This window comes from Suricata suricatta, chromosome 14 (genome assembly GCF_006229205.1).
Source record: "Suricata suricatta isolate VVHF042 chromosome 14, meerkat_22Aug2017_6uvM2_HiC, whole genome shotgun sequence".
Taxonomy (NCBI): domain Eukaryota; kingdom Metazoa; phylum Chordata; class Mammalia; order Carnivora; family Herpestidae; genus Suricata; species Suricata suricatta.
Genome location: NC_043713.1, coordinates 71,486,289 through 71,504,033, shown reverse-complemented (window position 1 = coordinate 71,504,033; position 17,745 = coordinate 71,486,289). Strand labels below are relative to the sequence as shown.

The following is a 17,745-nucleotide window of genomic DNA, read 5'->3' as shown; positions in this document are numbered from 1 at the left end:
CAGCGTTTGCCACCAAGCAAGTTTTTCCTTCCATTGCTACCCTCTCCCCTGGGCACCTCCTTTGTTTTCCCGTAACATCTGTGCCAATAGCCAAAGCACACATGTCACTGGCAGGGGTCTTGGGTTTTTCTCACTGCTCTTCCCTCTGAGCTTCCTGAAGGCAGGAACCATGACGTGCACATCTTTTGGAGGACCACATGCTCCCTGGGCCCTTGGGAGATGGATGGATCACCGAGCTGGAGGCCACCCGCTCATGTCCTCATGCACGAACAGACACCCACTTGCTGGGAGGCCTAGGGCTACTGCTTCTTGGGTGCAGACTCTGGGCAACCCCACGGAAGGGAGCACCCATTCCGCTGTTGGGAAGAGTAGCTGTGCTTGGTTTCTCCAGGCTCAGCAGGAATTCCCTCATTCTGAGGAGGAGGAGGACAGGCTTGTAAATCCTCTTGCTTTCACCGGTTTCTGGTGTTCTAAGAGAAGCCTCGTGGGAGGAGAAGTGCCCAGGCTGTTCCAAGTTGGGGGGGGCCTGGGCTCCAATGTTCCTTAAGCCTGTTTTCACCAGGCCTCTTGCTTTTTGTCCTTGTCTCCCCGCCTCCTCTAGAGGCTCTAGGGCCCTCGATTCGTGAGCCATCCTGGGCACCTTTGTTTATGGTGCCAGTAGGTGGACTTCCTGATGCCTCCTCCCTTGCCCTTAGCTGAGCGGAGAGAGCAGTTCTGGTTGTGCTGCTTCATCATCTTGCTGCCATCTGACATTTGGTGGGCACGGTCCTTGTCTGCTGAGGCTTCCTTTTATCCCCTGTGTCTTTGTGAGTTCATGCCTTTTTATCCCTTCACCGGTACTGGAATAGAGTTTGGGAGGTAGCTGTATGTATTTAACATGCATCTTTTAATTAATTAATTAGTTAATTTAAGGAAGAGAGCTTGAGTAAGGGAGAGGGGCAGAGGATGAGAGAGAGAGAGAGAGAGAGAGAGAGAGAGAGAGAGAGAGAATCTTAAGCAAGCTCCATGTTCAGCCTGTCACAGGGCTTGATCCCATGACACTGGGATCATGACCTGAGCTGAAATCGAGTCGGATGCTCAACTGACTGAGCCACTCAGGCACCCCCCAGTATGCATCTTTAACCAGGAGTCGTAGGCTGGTGATTTGGCCCCTGACAGTTTATTTTCAGGGGTGACAACATCCAAGTGCAGGAGGAGCCAAAAGCTTTAGGTGGATTGTGAATCCATTTTACAACAAGATTCCCAATTTTCCTCATTTGTTGCCTTTCTTTTGGAGGTGGAAGTGAAGTGCTTGGAAATCAGGGTTGTTCTCTCTAAGTAGAGGATGTGATTGGTGTTCTCTGATAAATCCCTCCTCAGAGTTAGGGCCAGGAGCAGATCTCCCATCAGGAGAGCTGCAGGATGGGGCTGTGGCTGACGATGCCAAGGGGTCCGCCCTCAGCCCTGCTGAAAGGGTCTTGTCTTTTTTTTTTTTTTTTTAGATTAAAAAAATTTTTTTTATGGGCATCTGAGCTTAAGCATCCAACTTTGTTTAGGCCCGTTTTGTGGGCTCAGTTGTTTAAGCATCTGACTTTGGCTCAGGTCATGATCTCGTGGTTTGTGGGGTGGAGTCCTGTGTCAGGCTCTAGGCTGACAGCTCAGAGCCTGGAGCCTGCTTTAGATTCTCTGTCTCTCTCTCTCTCTGCCCATTCCCTGCTTGTGCTGACCCTCAGTCTCAAAAATAAACATTAAAAAAAATTTTTTTAAGTAATCTCTTCACCCAATGTGGGGCTCAAACTTACAACCCTAAGATCAAGTGTCACATGCTCTACACCCTGAGAGAGCCATGCAACCTTCTTGGCCTCCCTATGTGGAATGGTTTCTGACTTCTTTATCTTTATTTTGATTGTTGTTTTCCATGTCTGCCTCTTCAAATGGTCAGGCAAGAACAAAATGACAGTTTGCCTGTGGGAGCCACTCGGAGGGTGTGTGTGCCATGAATGGAGGAAGTGACCAAAGAGTGCCCTGGTTTATGTGTTTATGCTGCAGGGTTGTTTGGTCGAGGGGAAGCTACATGGATGGCCAAAACGTGGTCGTTGGGAGGTGCTGAAAGAACGATCCTTCCCAGGCCCAAGGCTTTGTGAAGAGCCATGGAGGGACCAAGCTCAGAAGGGTTCTCCATGCCCCCATACGCCACTCACCCGCTTTAACCTTGCTAGCTGGGCTCCTCTCAGGTCTTAGAACATACACCTGGTGTTCTTCTGGCCTGTGCCTCTGTACCTGTCCTGCTTCTTTGCAGGGCCAGCTCCTTCTCCTCTTCCATTGTTCACATAGACATTACCCTCTCTGGGCGGCCTTTCTGATTCAGCTCTCTAAAGGAGGGCCCCTGTGACTCTGTTTTAAGCACTCTCTGGTGGTTGGTCCACATGTTGGGTTGTTTTTGTGTTTCTGTTTATTGTCTGTCTCTCCCATCAGGAGGTAAGCTTACTGTGGGCAGGGTTTGCCATACTAACAGCTGAATTCCAGTGGCTGGCACATGCCTGGTCACCATTCCATTAGGAATCCACAAGTCTTGTTGGTGGGATGAATGGATGAGTGAGGGTATAGACTAGATGCCAGCTCACAAGGGCCTGGAGAGAGGCAGAGCCTTGTGGAGGCCTGGGTTCTGGATCCTGCCGCTCGCCTATTGGCATCCCTCTCGCTCAGTTTTACTTTCTCTCTTTGGAAGAATTCACGTGCTTGTGTCAGAATGTGTGGTGTGGTGTGGCTTTTGTGATTTTGATGTGTTCCATGCAGGCTAAGAAAGCTGGACCCGGAGGAAGAAGATGACCCCTTTAATACCTATGAAGTCCAGTCAGAAGCCAAACTGCAAAGTTTCCCAAACATTGGACCTCATAGACTATCATTTGACTCAGCTACGTTCATGGAATCTGGTAGGAATCTAGTAACTTGTGGGAATTCTTCCTCCCATTATCCTACAGCCTGCTTAGGTTTTGTCCTGGGAGAATGGTTCTGGGATAAAATATGGTCAAGGGTTTGCCTGGATTTGTCTTGGGCCTGAGCTCCGTGGTCAGCTGGGAGGTCTGTTGAAATGAAATGAAATGAAACGAAACTTGACTATGTTCCCTGAAGAACATGTGCTTCAGGCTGAAGCCAGGGGTATGGCTTTGCAAGTCAAATGCATGAGACACAACTGTTGAGGGCACATTGTGAGGCAATGCATGGAGGTTGGCCCTTTGATACCCACCTCAGACCTGGAGGTTCAGAGAGGCTTGCTCATAGCTGGTGAGGGCTGGAGCCAGGGTTGGGGCCCAGCAGCCTGGCCTCAGCACCACTGTGCAGGAGGACGTAGATGCTCTCCTGCCTCTGCCCCTGCCCTGCCCCTGCCCCTCATCTCCCAAAGAAAATGGAAGACCCTGGCATGGAAGGTCCTTCATTCAAGTCAGTTGTTTCTCCCTCCCTGGGCAGAGAAGCAGGATGTGCATGCATTCCTGCTGGAAAACCTGACCAATGGGGGCATCTTGGAGCTGATGATGCGCTACCTGAAGAGCATGGGCCATAAGTTCCTGCTGAGGTGGCCGCCAGGCCTGGCAGAGGTTGTACTCAGCATCTATCACAGCTGGAGGAGGCACAGCACCAGCCTGCCCAACCCACTGCTCAGGGACTGCAGCAACAAGCACATCAAGGTCAGGTGGGCCGGTGGCTTCTTGAGGGCTAGCGTCAGACTGGGACCAGGGGATGGGCACCGGAACCTTCTTTGGGTATGGGGCTGCTGTCATGTTGAGCCTACTTGGCTGCATCCATGTGTGGGCCTGGGACCTGGGCATCTAGAGAGTCATGGGACCTGGTTTGTGTCTAGAGAGATTCCTGGAGGCTGAGTGCAGGCTGTACTCGGGGGTGAGAGTGGGCACAGTGCTGTTGCCAGGTGAGTGACAGTGGTGGCTGTGGGGTAGAGGATTCCAGGGTAAAGCTGACAGGATGAGCTGCAAGTGGAGGTGAGGGAATGAGATGGTGGGGGAGGGGGATGCTTCTAAGGCTGGCTCGGGCACCCAGTCTGGTGGTGGAGCGGCCTACTGAGGTGGAGGGGAGCCAGTGGAGAGAGTGGGCGAAAGTGAAATGCTTGGCTGTGTTCCAGGTGCCAGGGCCTGTTACCATTTTGTTTAGCAGGTGAGAAAATCGAAATGCAGAGGCTGAACAGGTTACTTAGGGAAGCGGTGGGGGCCACCGGCGGTAGTCGCTCAGCCTACCCGCTGACTGCACTCCGCACTCCAGGCTCCTCCACTCGGTAATTCCCGAGGCTCAAGGGAACTCTGAATGCTCTGGTCCCCTTCTCTGTTATGCAGGGGGAGGCTGGATGCCGGGAAGCATGTCCTGAGAGCTTTAGGGCCCATCTGGGTGGTCTTTCTGGCTGGGGGCACAGAAAGTGGAGGAGCTCGGGATTGACAGGTCCTTAGGGCAACGTGGATACTGGGACAGCTCAGGGACCTGCCAGCTGCTGCCAGGAGGTCTGCTCCCTCAGGGACAGTTTGGAGTGGCTGGAAGAGGTGAGGCTTTGCTCTCCTGATACACCAGGCTGATTATTTTTCTGCTGTGCCTGCTTAGCAGGTGCCTCCTTATTCCTGGACTTCAGCTTCCTTGTGTACTCTGGCTGGACCCAGCCACTTAAAATTTTTTTTATATTTATTTTTTATTTTTGAGAGAGTGAGCGTGCGCATGTATGAGTAGGGGAGGGATCAGAGAAAGAGGGAGACACAGAATCTGAAGCAGTCTCCATGCCCCATGCTGTCAGCAGAGAGCCTGATGCAGGACTCAAACCCATGAACCACGAGATCATGACCTGAGCTGAAGTTAGACACTTAACTGACTGAGCCACCCAGGTGCCCCTTGATGCAGCCACTTTTAAGGCTTGAGTGCTGTAGTATGGATGCAGCACCTGGCCTGGATTTGGTAGGTGACAGAGGTGCCTCTCCCATAGGGCAGTCCCTTAGGACTGAAAGCAGGTCTCTAGCTCCTCCCAAGGAGGATCTGTGTGCCTCTTTCTATGTCCTGGCAAGTAGCCACTGATTATAAAAAGAAAGTAGGTTTACTTTATCAACTTACCAAAGTAAATTTTTGTTTCATTTCATCCCATCCCTCATTCTTTGATAACAATTTGTGACTCCATTCTTGATCTTCTGGTGCCTGTCCTGCAGGATATGATGCTGATGTCTCTCTCCTGCATGGAGCTCCAGCTGGACCAGTGGCTGCTGACCAAGGGCAGAAGCTCTGCAGGTAGGAAGACTTCTGTGTTCGGTGGTAGGAGTAACTTTCTGAATCCTCAGCAACCAGGAGGGAACGGGAATGGGGAAGCTGAGTCATGGAATTCAGACTTAAGTTTTCAGTGGGCGCATTTCTTGGGTTGGCTTATTGAGCTAGGGAAAATCCAGAGTCCCAGAGAAATCTCTTAGCTACTCAGGAAGTATTTAGCAGCAGCTGAGCTCCCAGAGCTTCTCCAGAGGAAGCCACCTGCCTGCCTTTTCTATTTAGGATTAAAGAAAGTAGGATCTCAGATTTCTCAAGTTATCACCTGATGATTTATGTATTCCAGTAATTTTCCTGGATGATGTGGGTCATTCTGACTTTTAAATAAAATTCAGTGTATAAAATGAGGGCCCTTGGGGTTCTCTGCATCTCTCTGATTCTCTGACACTTGCCACTTAGCAGGCTGTAAGGCCCCAAGGGGCTCAAGGCACTCCTGGACACTAAAGCAGGTGTGACAAGGGCTGAGGGCACCCTCTAGGGAGCAGAAGGGTATTTGGACCATGCACTTGAAGTTGACTTGTTCTGGCCTGAATGGTTTTCAGTGTCTCCTCGGAGCTGCCCTGCTGGTGTGGTGAATGGCAGGTTTGGGCCTGATTTCCCAGGAACCCACTTCCTGGGTGACCTCCTGCAGCTATCATTTGCCTCATCCCAGCGGGACCTGTTTGAGGATGGCTGGCTGGAGTTTGTGGTCCGCGTTTATTGGTTAAAGGCTCGGTTTCTGGCACTGCAGGTTGGTTCTGCCATTGGCATTCCCTGGCACCAGACAGGGAGGGAGGAGAGCTGGACATGGTGTTGAGGATACGTGTGATTGTGCACCTGCGGCACCTCCCTGACACTGGGCTCAGAGTGAGGAAGTGGGACGTGGGGAATTTTCAGATCTCAGATATCAGCGCCACCACAGAGCTCTAGAGGGGTCTCCCGTGCCCCCTGTAGACCTCCCCTCCTCTCAGGATTGCCTTGGGGTCTTGAGCCCTTTTCCTGTGTTTTCCTGAGAGAGCCTGGATGAATGCACAAATGGATGCAGAGCTTTCTAGAAGGGGAAACCACCTATCTTGTGTGAATTCTCAGAAGGCTTCCCCTCAGAGCCTGGTCTGGATGGCCAGGGTGGACTGGCTCTTACCCAGAACCTCCAACATGGTGGTACCCAGTACACTGTGGTAGATGAGTAGGATTGTCAGAGTTGGTTCTGGAATTAGGATGGGCTTAGGTTCTAATCCTGGCTCTGCCATTTATTTGTTCATGATCTTGAACAAGACACTCAGCCTTCCTCAAGTGTCCTCAGTGTCCTCATTTGCATTATGGGGTTAATGATGCCTTTCCATAGAATTGTGTTATGAATTAATCATTCATTCGTTTGTTCACTCATTCAACAAATACTTGTTGAGCCCCAGTTGTGTGCTGGGCCGCCTTTTAAGAAGATATAGCAGTAATTGGACAAAACTGCCCCCATGGTGCCTGTAGTCTGGTGGGATCAGGAAGGTAAGGCACCTGGCACAGCACAGTGAGCTTCTTTCCTTCTGCCCCTGTCCCCTGACTGTGTGTCCTCTGACCAGGGAGACATGGAGCAGGCCCTGGAAAACTATGACATCTGCACAGAAATGCTCCAGAGCTCCACTGCCATCCAGGCTGAGGCAGGGGCTGAGCAGAGAGACCTCGTCATCCGCCTGCCCAATCTCTACAATGACTCGGTCGTTTCCCTGGAGGAGGTGAGGGGGTGTTATTAAATGGTATTTTCTTAGTCAAAGATTTATTTTGTGAGAGCGTTATTTATTCCATGTTCCTGTGGAGCAGGGCTCCTTCCTCCCAGGGGAGGGTGCAGGGGCCTGGGAGAGGCAGCTCTGGTGCATGGGGGTGCTTCAGACTCGCAGGCACACCCCGCTGAGGGACAGTTGTCCAGGCGGCAGGGGGCGGGGTGGAGGCATTCACCTGCAAGATCCAGAGTGGTCACTGCTCAGCTCTCTGGGCCGCATGTTGCAGCAACCCCAGAGGAGTTAGAGGGGAAACTGCAGCAGAAGCAGACAGTGCTGGTCTGGCTGTGGGGCTCGGTCAGCCGTGTGTGGCAAGCAAGCCAGGCTCTGTCAGGTTCTGATCCTGTTCTCACTGGGCAGCCTCAGACCTCACCACAGTTCCTGGCTGTGATATATCCACATCAGCTGAAAGTGGCCTTCAGACTCTTGCAGTGTTTTATTAAGTTTATTTAAGTAATCTCTATGCCCAACATGGGGCTCAAAATCATGACCTCGAGATCAAGAGTCTTATGCTCCTCTGACTGCACCAGCCAGGCACCCCATTTTTGCCATTTTTAAAAGTTTATTATTTTATTAAAAAATTAAAAACATGTTTTTACATTTATTTAATTTTGAGAGACAGAGTGTGAACAGGGGAGGGACAGAGAGAGAGGGAGACACAGAATCTGAAGTAGGTTCCAGGCTCTGAGCTAGCGGTCAGCACAAAGCCCGATTCAGGCTCAAACCCACGAACCTTCAGATCATGACCTGAGCTGAAGTCAGATGCCTAACTGACCGAGCCACCCAGGTGCCCCCCAAAATTGTTTTTAATGTTTATTTATTTTTGAGAGAGAGAGAGAGAGACAGACAGACAGACAGACAGACAGACAGAACATAAGCAGGGGAGGGGCAGAGAGAAAGGAAGACACAGAATCTGAAGCAGGCTCCAGGTACTAAGCTGTTAGCACAGAGCCTAATGTGGGGCTTGAACTCACGAACTGCCAGATTGTGACCTGAGCCAAAGTTGGATGCTCAACCAACTGAGCCACCTAGAAGCCCCGATTTATTTATTTTTGAGAGAGAGGGAGAGAGAGAATCCTAAGCAGGCTCACATTATCAGCGTGGAGCCCAACATGGGGCTCAAACTGTGAAATCATGACCTGTGCTGAAACCAAGAGTTAGATGCTTAACCAAATAAGCCTCCCAGGTGCTTTGTTTCTTTTGTTTCTTTCTTTCTTTTTTTTTTTTTTAAGAATTGAATGCCTTGACTTTAATAGAAGTACTTTTAAAACTTGTTTTAAACATGTATTTATATTTGAGAGAGAGCACGCACATGCCTGTGTATGAGGAGCGGAGGGACAGAGAGAGAGGAGAGACACAATCTGAAGCAGGCTCTAGGCTCCGAGCTGTTAGCATAAAGCCCAGTGCAGGGCTCAGATTCACTAACTATGAGATCATGACCTGAGCCGAAGTTGGACGCTTAACTGACTAAGCCACCCAAGCGCCCCAGTAGAAGTACTCTTTATAAAGCATGTTTAATGTAAATGCTGATGTACTGACGGGGAGTCTACTTTTGTGCTCCTCATCTGGGTTTGGTAAATGCAGACACTGGCCAGATTCAGAAAAGGTGTGAGGGGCTTGTCATCAGGCAGCATTCTGGGCCTTTTCCAGATTGATAAGAACCTGAAGTCGCTGGAGCGGTGCCAGTCCCTGGAGGAGATTCAGCGGCTGTACGAGGCCGGGGACTACAAGGCTGTTGTGCATCTGCTGCGCCCGACTTTGTGTACCAGTGGGTTCGATCGAGCCAAACACCTGGAGTTTATGACTTCCATTCCGGAGAGGCCGGCCCAGCTGCTGCTGCTGCAGGTGTGTGTGCCCATGCTCCCCCCCGCTCCCCGACCTCCTACCTTCTTTGCTTGGTTGTGGTTTAATTCTCGAGGGCTTTGAGGTGGCTTTCAAGAACAAGCATCTGAAAGAAAAAAGTAGGAGTAAAAACTGCTGACTGGCACCCAGGAAGATGCTAGTTAGAAGATGTGGTCAAGGGGCGCCTGGGTGGCTCAGTCGGTTAAGCATCTGGCTTTGGCTCAGGTCATGATCTCATGGTTCATGGGTTCGAGTCCTGTGTCAGGCTCTCTGCTGACAGCATGGAGCCTGTATGATTATGTGCTTGATGAAAAAGAACACCACAGTGGTGTTTGAAGCTGTGTGCCCTCTTGGCCCCTTCCATGTCTCCCTTTAGGAGGTGAATCTTACTGAGAGCTCACTGGGCATCAGGATCTGCTGGGCGCTGGGCAGTTTCTCAGTCTCTGTGTGCCGTGGTTCTTCATCTCTAGAATGGAGATGATCATTGTCCATCCCTCAGAGACCTGCTCTAGAGTTTATACAAGTTCGTGTGTGTTGGCATCGTGCCTGGCACGTAACAAGCACCATGTGGGTGCCGACTCTCATCAGTGCTGCCATCCTCGGGAAGCATGGGGTTGGGTGATAAACATGGAAGGTGGTAAACGTGATGTGCTTAGTGGCGTTTTGTGGCCTGGCATCTGTCTCTATGGTTCACACACTAATCGCATTATATTTATTATCTTATTAGGTCCTTCCTCCCCAATTTGGACAGAGAGCTCAGTCTTCTCCCAGGCTCTTTGTTCATTATTTGAGATTTCAATTAACTTTCTTGAACTGGGAAGTAGTTAAGAGGTATGACTATAGGAGCAAATGGAGACATCTCCATCCTGGTGAAAGGAGAGGAAACAGTTGGTTCTGAGAAGGAAGGGAGGAAGGAAGGAAGGAAGGAGGGAGGGAGGGAGGGAGGAAGGAGGGAAGGAGGAGGGAAGGAGGAAGGGAGGAAGGAAGGGAGGCTCCAGCTCCTGGCAGAGTAGGGTCAGGCTGGTCCATCCTGAGATCAGGGATGAGATGTGTCTGACCTCAGTTATAATGGCAGGCTTGGGGGTTATAGTGGAGGAGTGTCCCACATGGCTGCATGTGGGAGGGTGGCTGGGTGCGCCAGGGAGGCCATTAGTGGGGAGAAGGAGGCGGGAGAGGCTAGCCCTCAGTGTCCCTGTTAAGAAGGCCCCAGTGGTTCAGATGTCAGCTTGCTTCTGTCATCCAGAACGCCTGGCTGTGGTGGGGTGCTCCATTGTTGGGTTAGATGGGCACTGAGCAGTACCGAGAGGGCTGTGGTAAGGCCTGGGCCAAGTGCTATGGAAGCTGCTGAGAATTACGTGACTCTTGGTTTTTTTTCCTCAATTTCCTATTGAGGGGATGTGTTTTCTTATTGATTTGGAGTGCTTTTTATATGTTAAAAATACTAATCTTTTTTTTCATCAAACGTTGAAAGTATTTTTTCCCAGTTTCCTTTTATTTATCTTTTATTTTTTTATTTTAGAGCAAGAGAGAGCGAGCGTGAGCAGGGGAAAGGGGGTGAGAATGCATGCTGAGTAGGGAGCCCAGTGTGGGCTTAATCCCATAACCCTGGGATCATGACCTGAGTGGAAATCAAGAGTTGGATGCCCAACCACCTGAGCCATCCAGGTGCCCCATGCCAGTTTGGTTTAAAGTTGTGGCTTTTATTTTTATTTATTTATTTTTTTTACATACAAGAATTTTGAATTTTGTGTTGTCAAATCTTTTGGTATTTTCAGACATTTGCGATTTTGTATATTATGCTTAGCCTTTTCAAGACTGGAAGAATATTTATCCACTCATTCCACACACATGGATTGAGCTCCTACAGTGTGTCTGGCACTGGACAGGGGGAGAAGGCCCCTTTTGATAGAACCTATATTTATTTTTATTTTGTTCTTATTTTTGAAATGAAAAAGTAGCCTCCTGAGTACCTTTATATCATAGACAAAATAGAACTGTATATTTTGACAATTCCCTGACAGTGGCAATAAAGATTTTTTTTCTAATAATATCGGTACAATCTCAGAATTTTCCAACTAGTGAAAGTCAAGTCGTGTCTTTTTAAAGAAATTTTTATTTTTTTTTTTAAATTTACATCCAAGTTAGTTAGCAGACAGTGCAACAATGATTTCAGGAGTAGGTTTCCTAATGCTCCCCACCCATTTAGCCCATCCCCCTGCCCTCCCACAACCCCTCCAGCAACCCTCTGTTTGCTCTCTGTATCTAAGAGTCTCATGTTTTTGTCCCCCTCCCTGTTTTCATATTATTTTTGCTTCCCTTCCCTTATGTACAGAACCTATATTTTAGAAGGGAGGCAGACAAGAAGCATGTCAACAAATAGATAAGAAGTCTATTTGCCTTTGTTTCCTTTTTTTCACGTTTATTGTGCTTCATGTAGTTTTATACAGTTGGAGGGGGTCTGCAGCCTCCCCCTAGCAGTATGCTGGCTCTCTCCCTATTTGGGCAAGCTGCCGCTATGGTGTTCCATAGAACTGTGTAGTTTTTTCAGGTTGAATGGATTCTAAGCTCTTGATATTTTTGGTTACGATTTTGAGCAGGGTCTTTTTGCTGGTCATTATGTTTTCCCACTGTGCATTTCTGGTTTTCTAGGAACCCTATTGATTTTGCATGTTTATTTTAAATCTAGTCACTGTGCTTCATTCCCATTATTTCTGATAGTTTCTGTCTGTTTAGGGTAGACGATCATATTGCCCACAGTCAGCGGTAATTTGGTCTCTCACTTGTTGGCAGTTATTCGTGCTTTTTAGCTCTTTCTAGCCTTGAGCCCTGGGATTTATGTCACATTAGAGCACTGCTGGCGGGTCCTTGTCTTGTCCCTGACTTTCATGGTGACGCTGGCTGCACTTTCAGGTCCACAGTCTTTATGCTGCTACAAAATAAGCGCCTGCCCCTCACATGTTTGGTGTTTGATCAGGAAGCATCAGCCTTTGGGTTCCCTGTCTGCACCCCGGAGGCTCCTTCGCGTCCCTGGCCTCCTGCTAGAGAGTGCCGGCTTTCTCAAAAGACACACAGGCTGAGTTTTCCTGGCAATGAGGGCTTTTAAACTGGGGGTGGTTTTGATCTATGTTCAGACTCTGCAGCACATCCCAAAGGCAGCATTGGGCATATGTGGCCCACCCCTGTCCGTGTCACCTCATAAGAGCGGCAGCTGTGCCTGTCGTGTGGTGCTGCTGCCAGGCCTCAGCTGCTGCGAGGTCATGAGGGGGCACCGCGCGGCAGGTGCTTCCTGCTAGCCTAACGGGCTGCCTGCCAGATCCTCAAATTCACAGCCAGGCCGAGTTCCCCACACAGCAGCATGATGATGAACAGCTCAGGCTGAGGTGCTTAAATGGGTTATGTTCTAGAGCAGAAGGAAAGGGAGCTTCACAAAAAATGATGGCTCCCAAAGAGGAGATTTTAAAATCGGGTGGTGTTCTGGGAGCTCCATGTGCCAGGACACGGTGCTGAGTGTGCTAGGTACAAGGCTCGTTTCATGCTCCCAGCCACCTTCTTCCACGTGGGCACCTGGGGGTGGGGACTCTCAGAACGATGGCCGCAGTGCTTCCTGGCTAGTTGCCTCTGCCATGGCCTTGGCTCAGGCCCTCTTCTGCAGAGAGTCCCTCCCTGGCAGGCTGCCTTTCCCTGCTGAGATCCCTCAGAGCCATGGCACTGAATGGGTGCATGACTGGGTGGCCTGGGGCACAGTGGCTTGGGGCAAGGGCTGACAGGTGGGATGTCACCCAGTCTCACCTTGGCTGTTTGCTCACTCTGTGGCCTCATCCATGTCCCAGCTTCACAAATGAGGCAACTGAGGTATAGAGTCAAGCACTTTTCTGAAAGCCCCCTCTGGCGCATGCCATGCTGTGATGGCACACAGATCGCCATGTGTCCTACAGATGCTTCAAGGCCCAAGGAAGGCCTCTGCTTCCCCTTTCCTTGGACTTGTGTCTTTGTTCCCAGCTGCCTGCCCCTCAGTTCTGAGGGCCAGGCGTGGAGAGCGCATCACAGCCCTCTCACGGCATGCCCTCCTCCTCACTCCTCCCTGTGCTCAGGACTCCTTGCTCCGGCTCAAGGACCACCGGCAGTGTTTTGAATGCTCCGACGTGGCTCTGCATGAGGCCGTCCAGCAGATGGTGAATGCGAGTGAGTCTGCAGCCAAGGAGGAGTGGGTGGCCACGGTGACCCAGCTACTGCTGGGCATCGAGCAGGCGCTCTCGGCTGACAACAGTGGCGGCATCCTGAAGGAGTCGTCGTCCTCCACTGGCCTCACCCGGCTTACCAACAACCTCATCCAGGTAATCCCTTACTTCTTCTTGCACTGCCCCGCACCCACATGCGTGGTTCTCAGAATTCCCCCTTCAGAGCTCCCCGGCTTCCACTGCAAGCTTGGCTACTCTGGCTGCAGGAAGCGGGCACCTCAGGTGGTAGGTGGCTGTGCACCCGCCTGGGGCTGTTCGGGTCTGGGGTTTGAGGATTGCTGAACACTTGGCATCATAGGGTTCCTCCGGACCTCTCATCCCTGAGTGACAAGAAGCAGGCTCAGAGCAGGAGGCCCTGACCTGTGTGTGGTGAGCAGGAAGTGGAGCTGGGGCTGGAACCCAGACCCTCTGTCTCCCTGCCAGGGCTCTCCAGCACGCTACGTTGACCGCTAACAGGGGGTCACAGCACTCTGCATTGTCCAGGTGGGCTTCGTAGCAGGAAACGATCCTCAAGTCACCCTCGGCTCTCTCCTGACAACAGCTATTCAGTCCATCAGCAGGTCCTGCCACACCCATGCCCTTACCGTCCCCACCCTTTGTTTCTCCTCTCCATCTGTAGTGCTCTGCCTTAACCCAGGCCGCCGCTGTCTCTTATTTGAACCGTGAGAGCATGCTCCCCGCAGTCCCCCCTGCCCCTCTACACTCCTGGTGCAGCCACCCACCCTGCCACAGAGGCACCTTTCTGACAAGGAAATACCAGTGTGCCCCTCCCTCTCTTCAGCTTGTCATGTTCCCCCTGGTTGCCCGTCACCCAAAGTGTCCAGACCTGCCTGATCTCCTTCTCCACTCATCTTCTACTTCCCAGACTGCCTCTGGGCCTCCGCCTGCATGCCTGTCCTCTACCCCCAGGTCCTGCCCTCTTCAGTGTTGGTTCCACCACACCCACTCACCTGGAAATGTCAAGGTTCTCCTCTGTCTGTCCCCTTCCTTTATGACTCCACTGTGGCCCTCATTTGCTTTAATCACAGCAATTATACTGATTCTTAACTCTTGCATGGTTTCTCTGTGGTTCTCTTCCTCCTGGGCTGTCACCTCCCCTTTTCCTTGCTCACCTCTGTAACCCTCACATCTGGCACAGGACCTGGCCCTGCCAAGGGCATCAGGAACTGCACGTGGCATGAGGGAGGACTGCCGGAGCTGGCTTCTCTGATGCCTGAGCTCAGCCCTATTGTTGGGCACCCTGGGACTCTGATGACGTGCTGGAGTGCTTCTAGTCATGTCCCGCCTCTGCCCTGAGGAGTCATCCCAGGGGTTGGGAGGGAGAGCTGGTCCCACTGTGATAGCCCTGTTTTCCCTCTCCCAGGTCATTGACTGCAGCATGGCCGTGCAGGAGGAGCCCAAGGAGCCCCACGTCTCCTCAGTGCTGCCCTGGGTCATCCTGCACCGGATCATCTGGCAGGAGGAGGACACCTTCCACTCCCTGTGTCACCAGCAACAGCTCCAGAACCCAACGGATGAAGGTGGCAGGAAATGGGTGTGGGTGGAGGTGGGCCCTCACAGTCCTATCCAGATTCCGTGAGTGGGCTTGGGGCTCAGTCCCTAGGATTTTGTGTGGGGCCTGGAGGGAAGCAGAGGCTCCTTCAGGGAGCTTATCACACAGTGGGGTCGAGAGGCAGTGGGTGTGTGGTATTTCATGTCTTGGGTCATGATCTGACCCAGAGAAAGAGGGAGACAGAGAATTCCAAGCAGGCTCTGCACTCAGCACAAAGCCCTGTATGGGGCTCTGACCTGCGAACCTGTCAGATCATGACCCAAGACAAAGTTGGATGCTCAACCCACTGAGCCACCCAGGCCCTCTCTAGGATAAATGTCTTAAGAGCTCTTGACAAGTAGTACCTTCTATTTTCCAAAAAGGTTTTAATGGTGAAAAAAAATTGAGGTTTACAACTATGTTTATTGTTTTTCTTATGAGAATAGTACAAAAAGATCCCTGGATTAAGAGTCTCCTGGGCCCCTAGGTGGCTCAGTCGGTTAAGCATCTGGCTTCGGATCAGGTCAGATCTCACGGTTCGTGGGTTTGAGCCCCGCGTCGGGCTCTGTGCTGACAGCTAGCTCAGAGCCTGGAGACTGTTTCGGATTCTGTGTCTCCCTCTCTCTCTGACCCTCCCCTGCTCCAGCTGTCTCTCTCTGTCTCTCAAAAATAAATAAAAAGCATTAAAAAAAATTAAAAAAAAAAAGAGTCTCCTTTCCCCTCAGGATAATTATGCTAACCAAATATACTTTACAAAACCCTGCCAGTAAGCTAACTAGGAAAGAGGGACAGTGGAATGCCATCAACTTGAAATGGTAGGCCAAGGTAAGAATCCAAGATTCTGGTGACCTGGCAGGAGGTGTGGCTTCTGTCCCCTGCTCTGTCCCCAGTAGGAAAGCTGAGGGAAGATGGGAACTTGACAAAATCCTGGGAAATATTATTAGTGTCCTATCGTTCGTAGAGAGAGGGCTAGCGGGGAAGCCCCTCCATATCACCCTCAGCCTCGGCAGAGACAGGAAGGGCTGCTGGGCCCTGCCACCTTCCAGTGACCTGACCATGCTGAGGGAAGGCGCCCGGGGGTAAAGCACTTTGCTGGCTGCATGGTGGTGGGTAGGATGGTGTCGGACACTGTCGCATGCTGTTCTCCGAGCCAGCTCATTGGGGGTCACCACTCATGAAAGGAAGGGGAGAGGCAGCAGGGTGGAATGGAGGGAAGCTGACCTGTGCTGCAGGTCTGACCAGCCTTGGCCAACCTGGCAGGGAGCTCTGGAGCCAGAGTGGCCCATCAGAGCTATCATGCCATGCTGGACTCAAGTAGCTGGGCCTTTATTCTCCCATTTTGCTCAATCACTGCACATGGACTCCATAGGAAGCCTGTGACCTTGGGCAAGGTACGTCTCTGCAGCTGTAGCAGATCCTGAAGGAGCTGCCAGTTGGGGGCTGTCTGCTGACTGCACTCTTCTTGCTGGGCAGCCAGGCGTGCCTTTTTAAAGGGGATCTCCGAGGGGCACCTGGGTGGCTCAATTGGTTAAGTGGCCAACTTCGGCTCAAGTCATGATCTTGCAGTTCGTGGGTTTGAACTCTGCATTGGGCTCTGTGCTGATAGCTCAGAGCCTGGAGCCTGCTTCCGAGTCTGTGTCTCCCTCTCTCTGTGTCCCTTCCCCACTCCTCCTCTGTCATTCTCTCTCAAAATTAAATAAACATAAAAATAAATAAATAAAGGGGGTCTCCGAGAGAGAACAGGGTCCAGGCTCTCGGGCAAGGACTGTGCCCAGCGCTAGCCCAGCGGTCTCCCTCCTTCTGTCTCTGCAGACATAGGTTACGGACAAGTGAATTGAGAGCAACACCTGCTTTACAGTCCTGGCTTTAAGGACAGGGCAAGTGGGCCTTCTATTTGGGAAAGTGCCCCAGAAAATTCACTCGTGATATGTTAGAGTTACTTCCATGGTGTAGAGGAAATGCCTAACCATGAGCAGGGTAGAAAGAAATGACATGGCCAGTGTACTGACATAGTGTGGCCTGTCCCCCACCCCTTTCGGGGGACAAAAAAGAAAGAAACAAATGAACTCAGTCAGGAAGAAAACTTAGACTGAGGAACAAAGGCAGGGGCCCTGTAATGATTTGCACACGAAGTAATTTATTAAAAAATCTGAACTAATAAGCAGAATGAAACAAAAAGGAAAATTGCAAAACTAAGGGAAAACATTATAAACCAAGTCTCACTGTTATAACTAAAAAACCAGACTGCAAGGAGCAGAATGGTTACGGCTAGAACGGAAACCGATGGATGCAGGCAAGAGCCAAAAGCATTGATGAGCAAAGGATAGATACGGAAAACAGGTTGTCCAGTGTGAGGGTGGACAGTGCTCCTGAAGGAAAGCCCCTAGCAATGAAACAAGGCAAGCGGTCAGCCCAGTGTCAAATATGGGAACACTTCTCTGAAATAAAAAACTGAACTTGCATAGTCAGAGTGTTCAGCATATACTACGAAAAAATGATACACCATAAGATACATCCTACATTAAGAATAAAGAGTTTTCAGGGGTGCCTGCATGGCTCAGTCAGTTCAGTGTCCAACCCTTGATTTCTGCTCAGGTCATGATGTCCGGGTTGTGGGATTGAGCCCACGTTGGGCTCCATGCTGGGCATGGAGCCTGCTTAAGATTCTCTTTCTCCCTCTGCCCCTCCCTCGCTCCTCCCTCTCTCTCTCTCACACAAAAATAAATAAATCAATAAATAAAAATAAATAAGTATTTTTTTAGATTTCTAAATTGAAAAAAAAAAACGATGCATCTTCGTGTGTAAAACCTGAGGCTCATTTCAGATTTTCCCCTAGCTGTGTCAGGGCAGGTGGGGTGATGTCTAAAAGTCTACATGTTTCTCAAGGAACGATAGTACAGTCTAGGACACCTAGCCAAGTTGTTTGTAATTAAAAGTGGGAACAGACGATTATAAACCAGGATTCTAGCTCCTGTGGGTGCTTCTAGAACACCACTGGAGGATGAAGTCAGTAAACCAACATGAGTCAGAATGAAATTCATCAGGAGTAGAAAAGCCACAGGCAAGGATTTGTGATGAACACCGAATCCATCTAAACTTGGAATTG

At 50.6% G+C, this 17,745-nt stretch overlaps 1 protein-coding gene across 9 annotated transcripts in view; it reads left to right on the top strand.

Moving 5' to 3' along the window:
• The window catches only part of CABIN1 (calcineurin binding protein 1), a 146,216-nt gene that overhangs the window by 29,057 nt on the left and 99,414 nt on the right, over nucleotides 1-17,745 (top strand). For all 9 annotated transcript variants that reach the window (XM_029922558.1, XM_029922562.1, XM_029922559.1 and 6 more), the window contains 8 exons: nucleotides 2,776-2,912; nucleotides 3,448-3,665; nucleotides 5,172-5,250; nucleotides 5,823-6,010; nucleotides 6,834-6,986; nucleotides 8,679-8,873; nucleotides 12,962-13,204; nucleotides 14,472-14,628. In XM_029922558.1, the coding sequence (XP_029778418.1) occupies nucleotides 2,776-2,912; nucleotides 3,448-3,665; nucleotides 5,172-5,250; nucleotides 5,823-6,010; nucleotides 6,834-6,986; nucleotides 8,679-8,873; nucleotides 12,962-13,204; nucleotides 14,472-14,628 (1,370 nt within the window). The remainder of the gene's footprint in view (nucleotides 1-2,775; nucleotides 2,913-3,447; nucleotides 3,666-5,171; nucleotides 5,251-5,822; nucleotides 6,011-6,833; nucleotides 6,987-8,678; nucleotides 8,874-12,961; nucleotides 13,205-14,471; nucleotides 14,629-17,745) is intronic.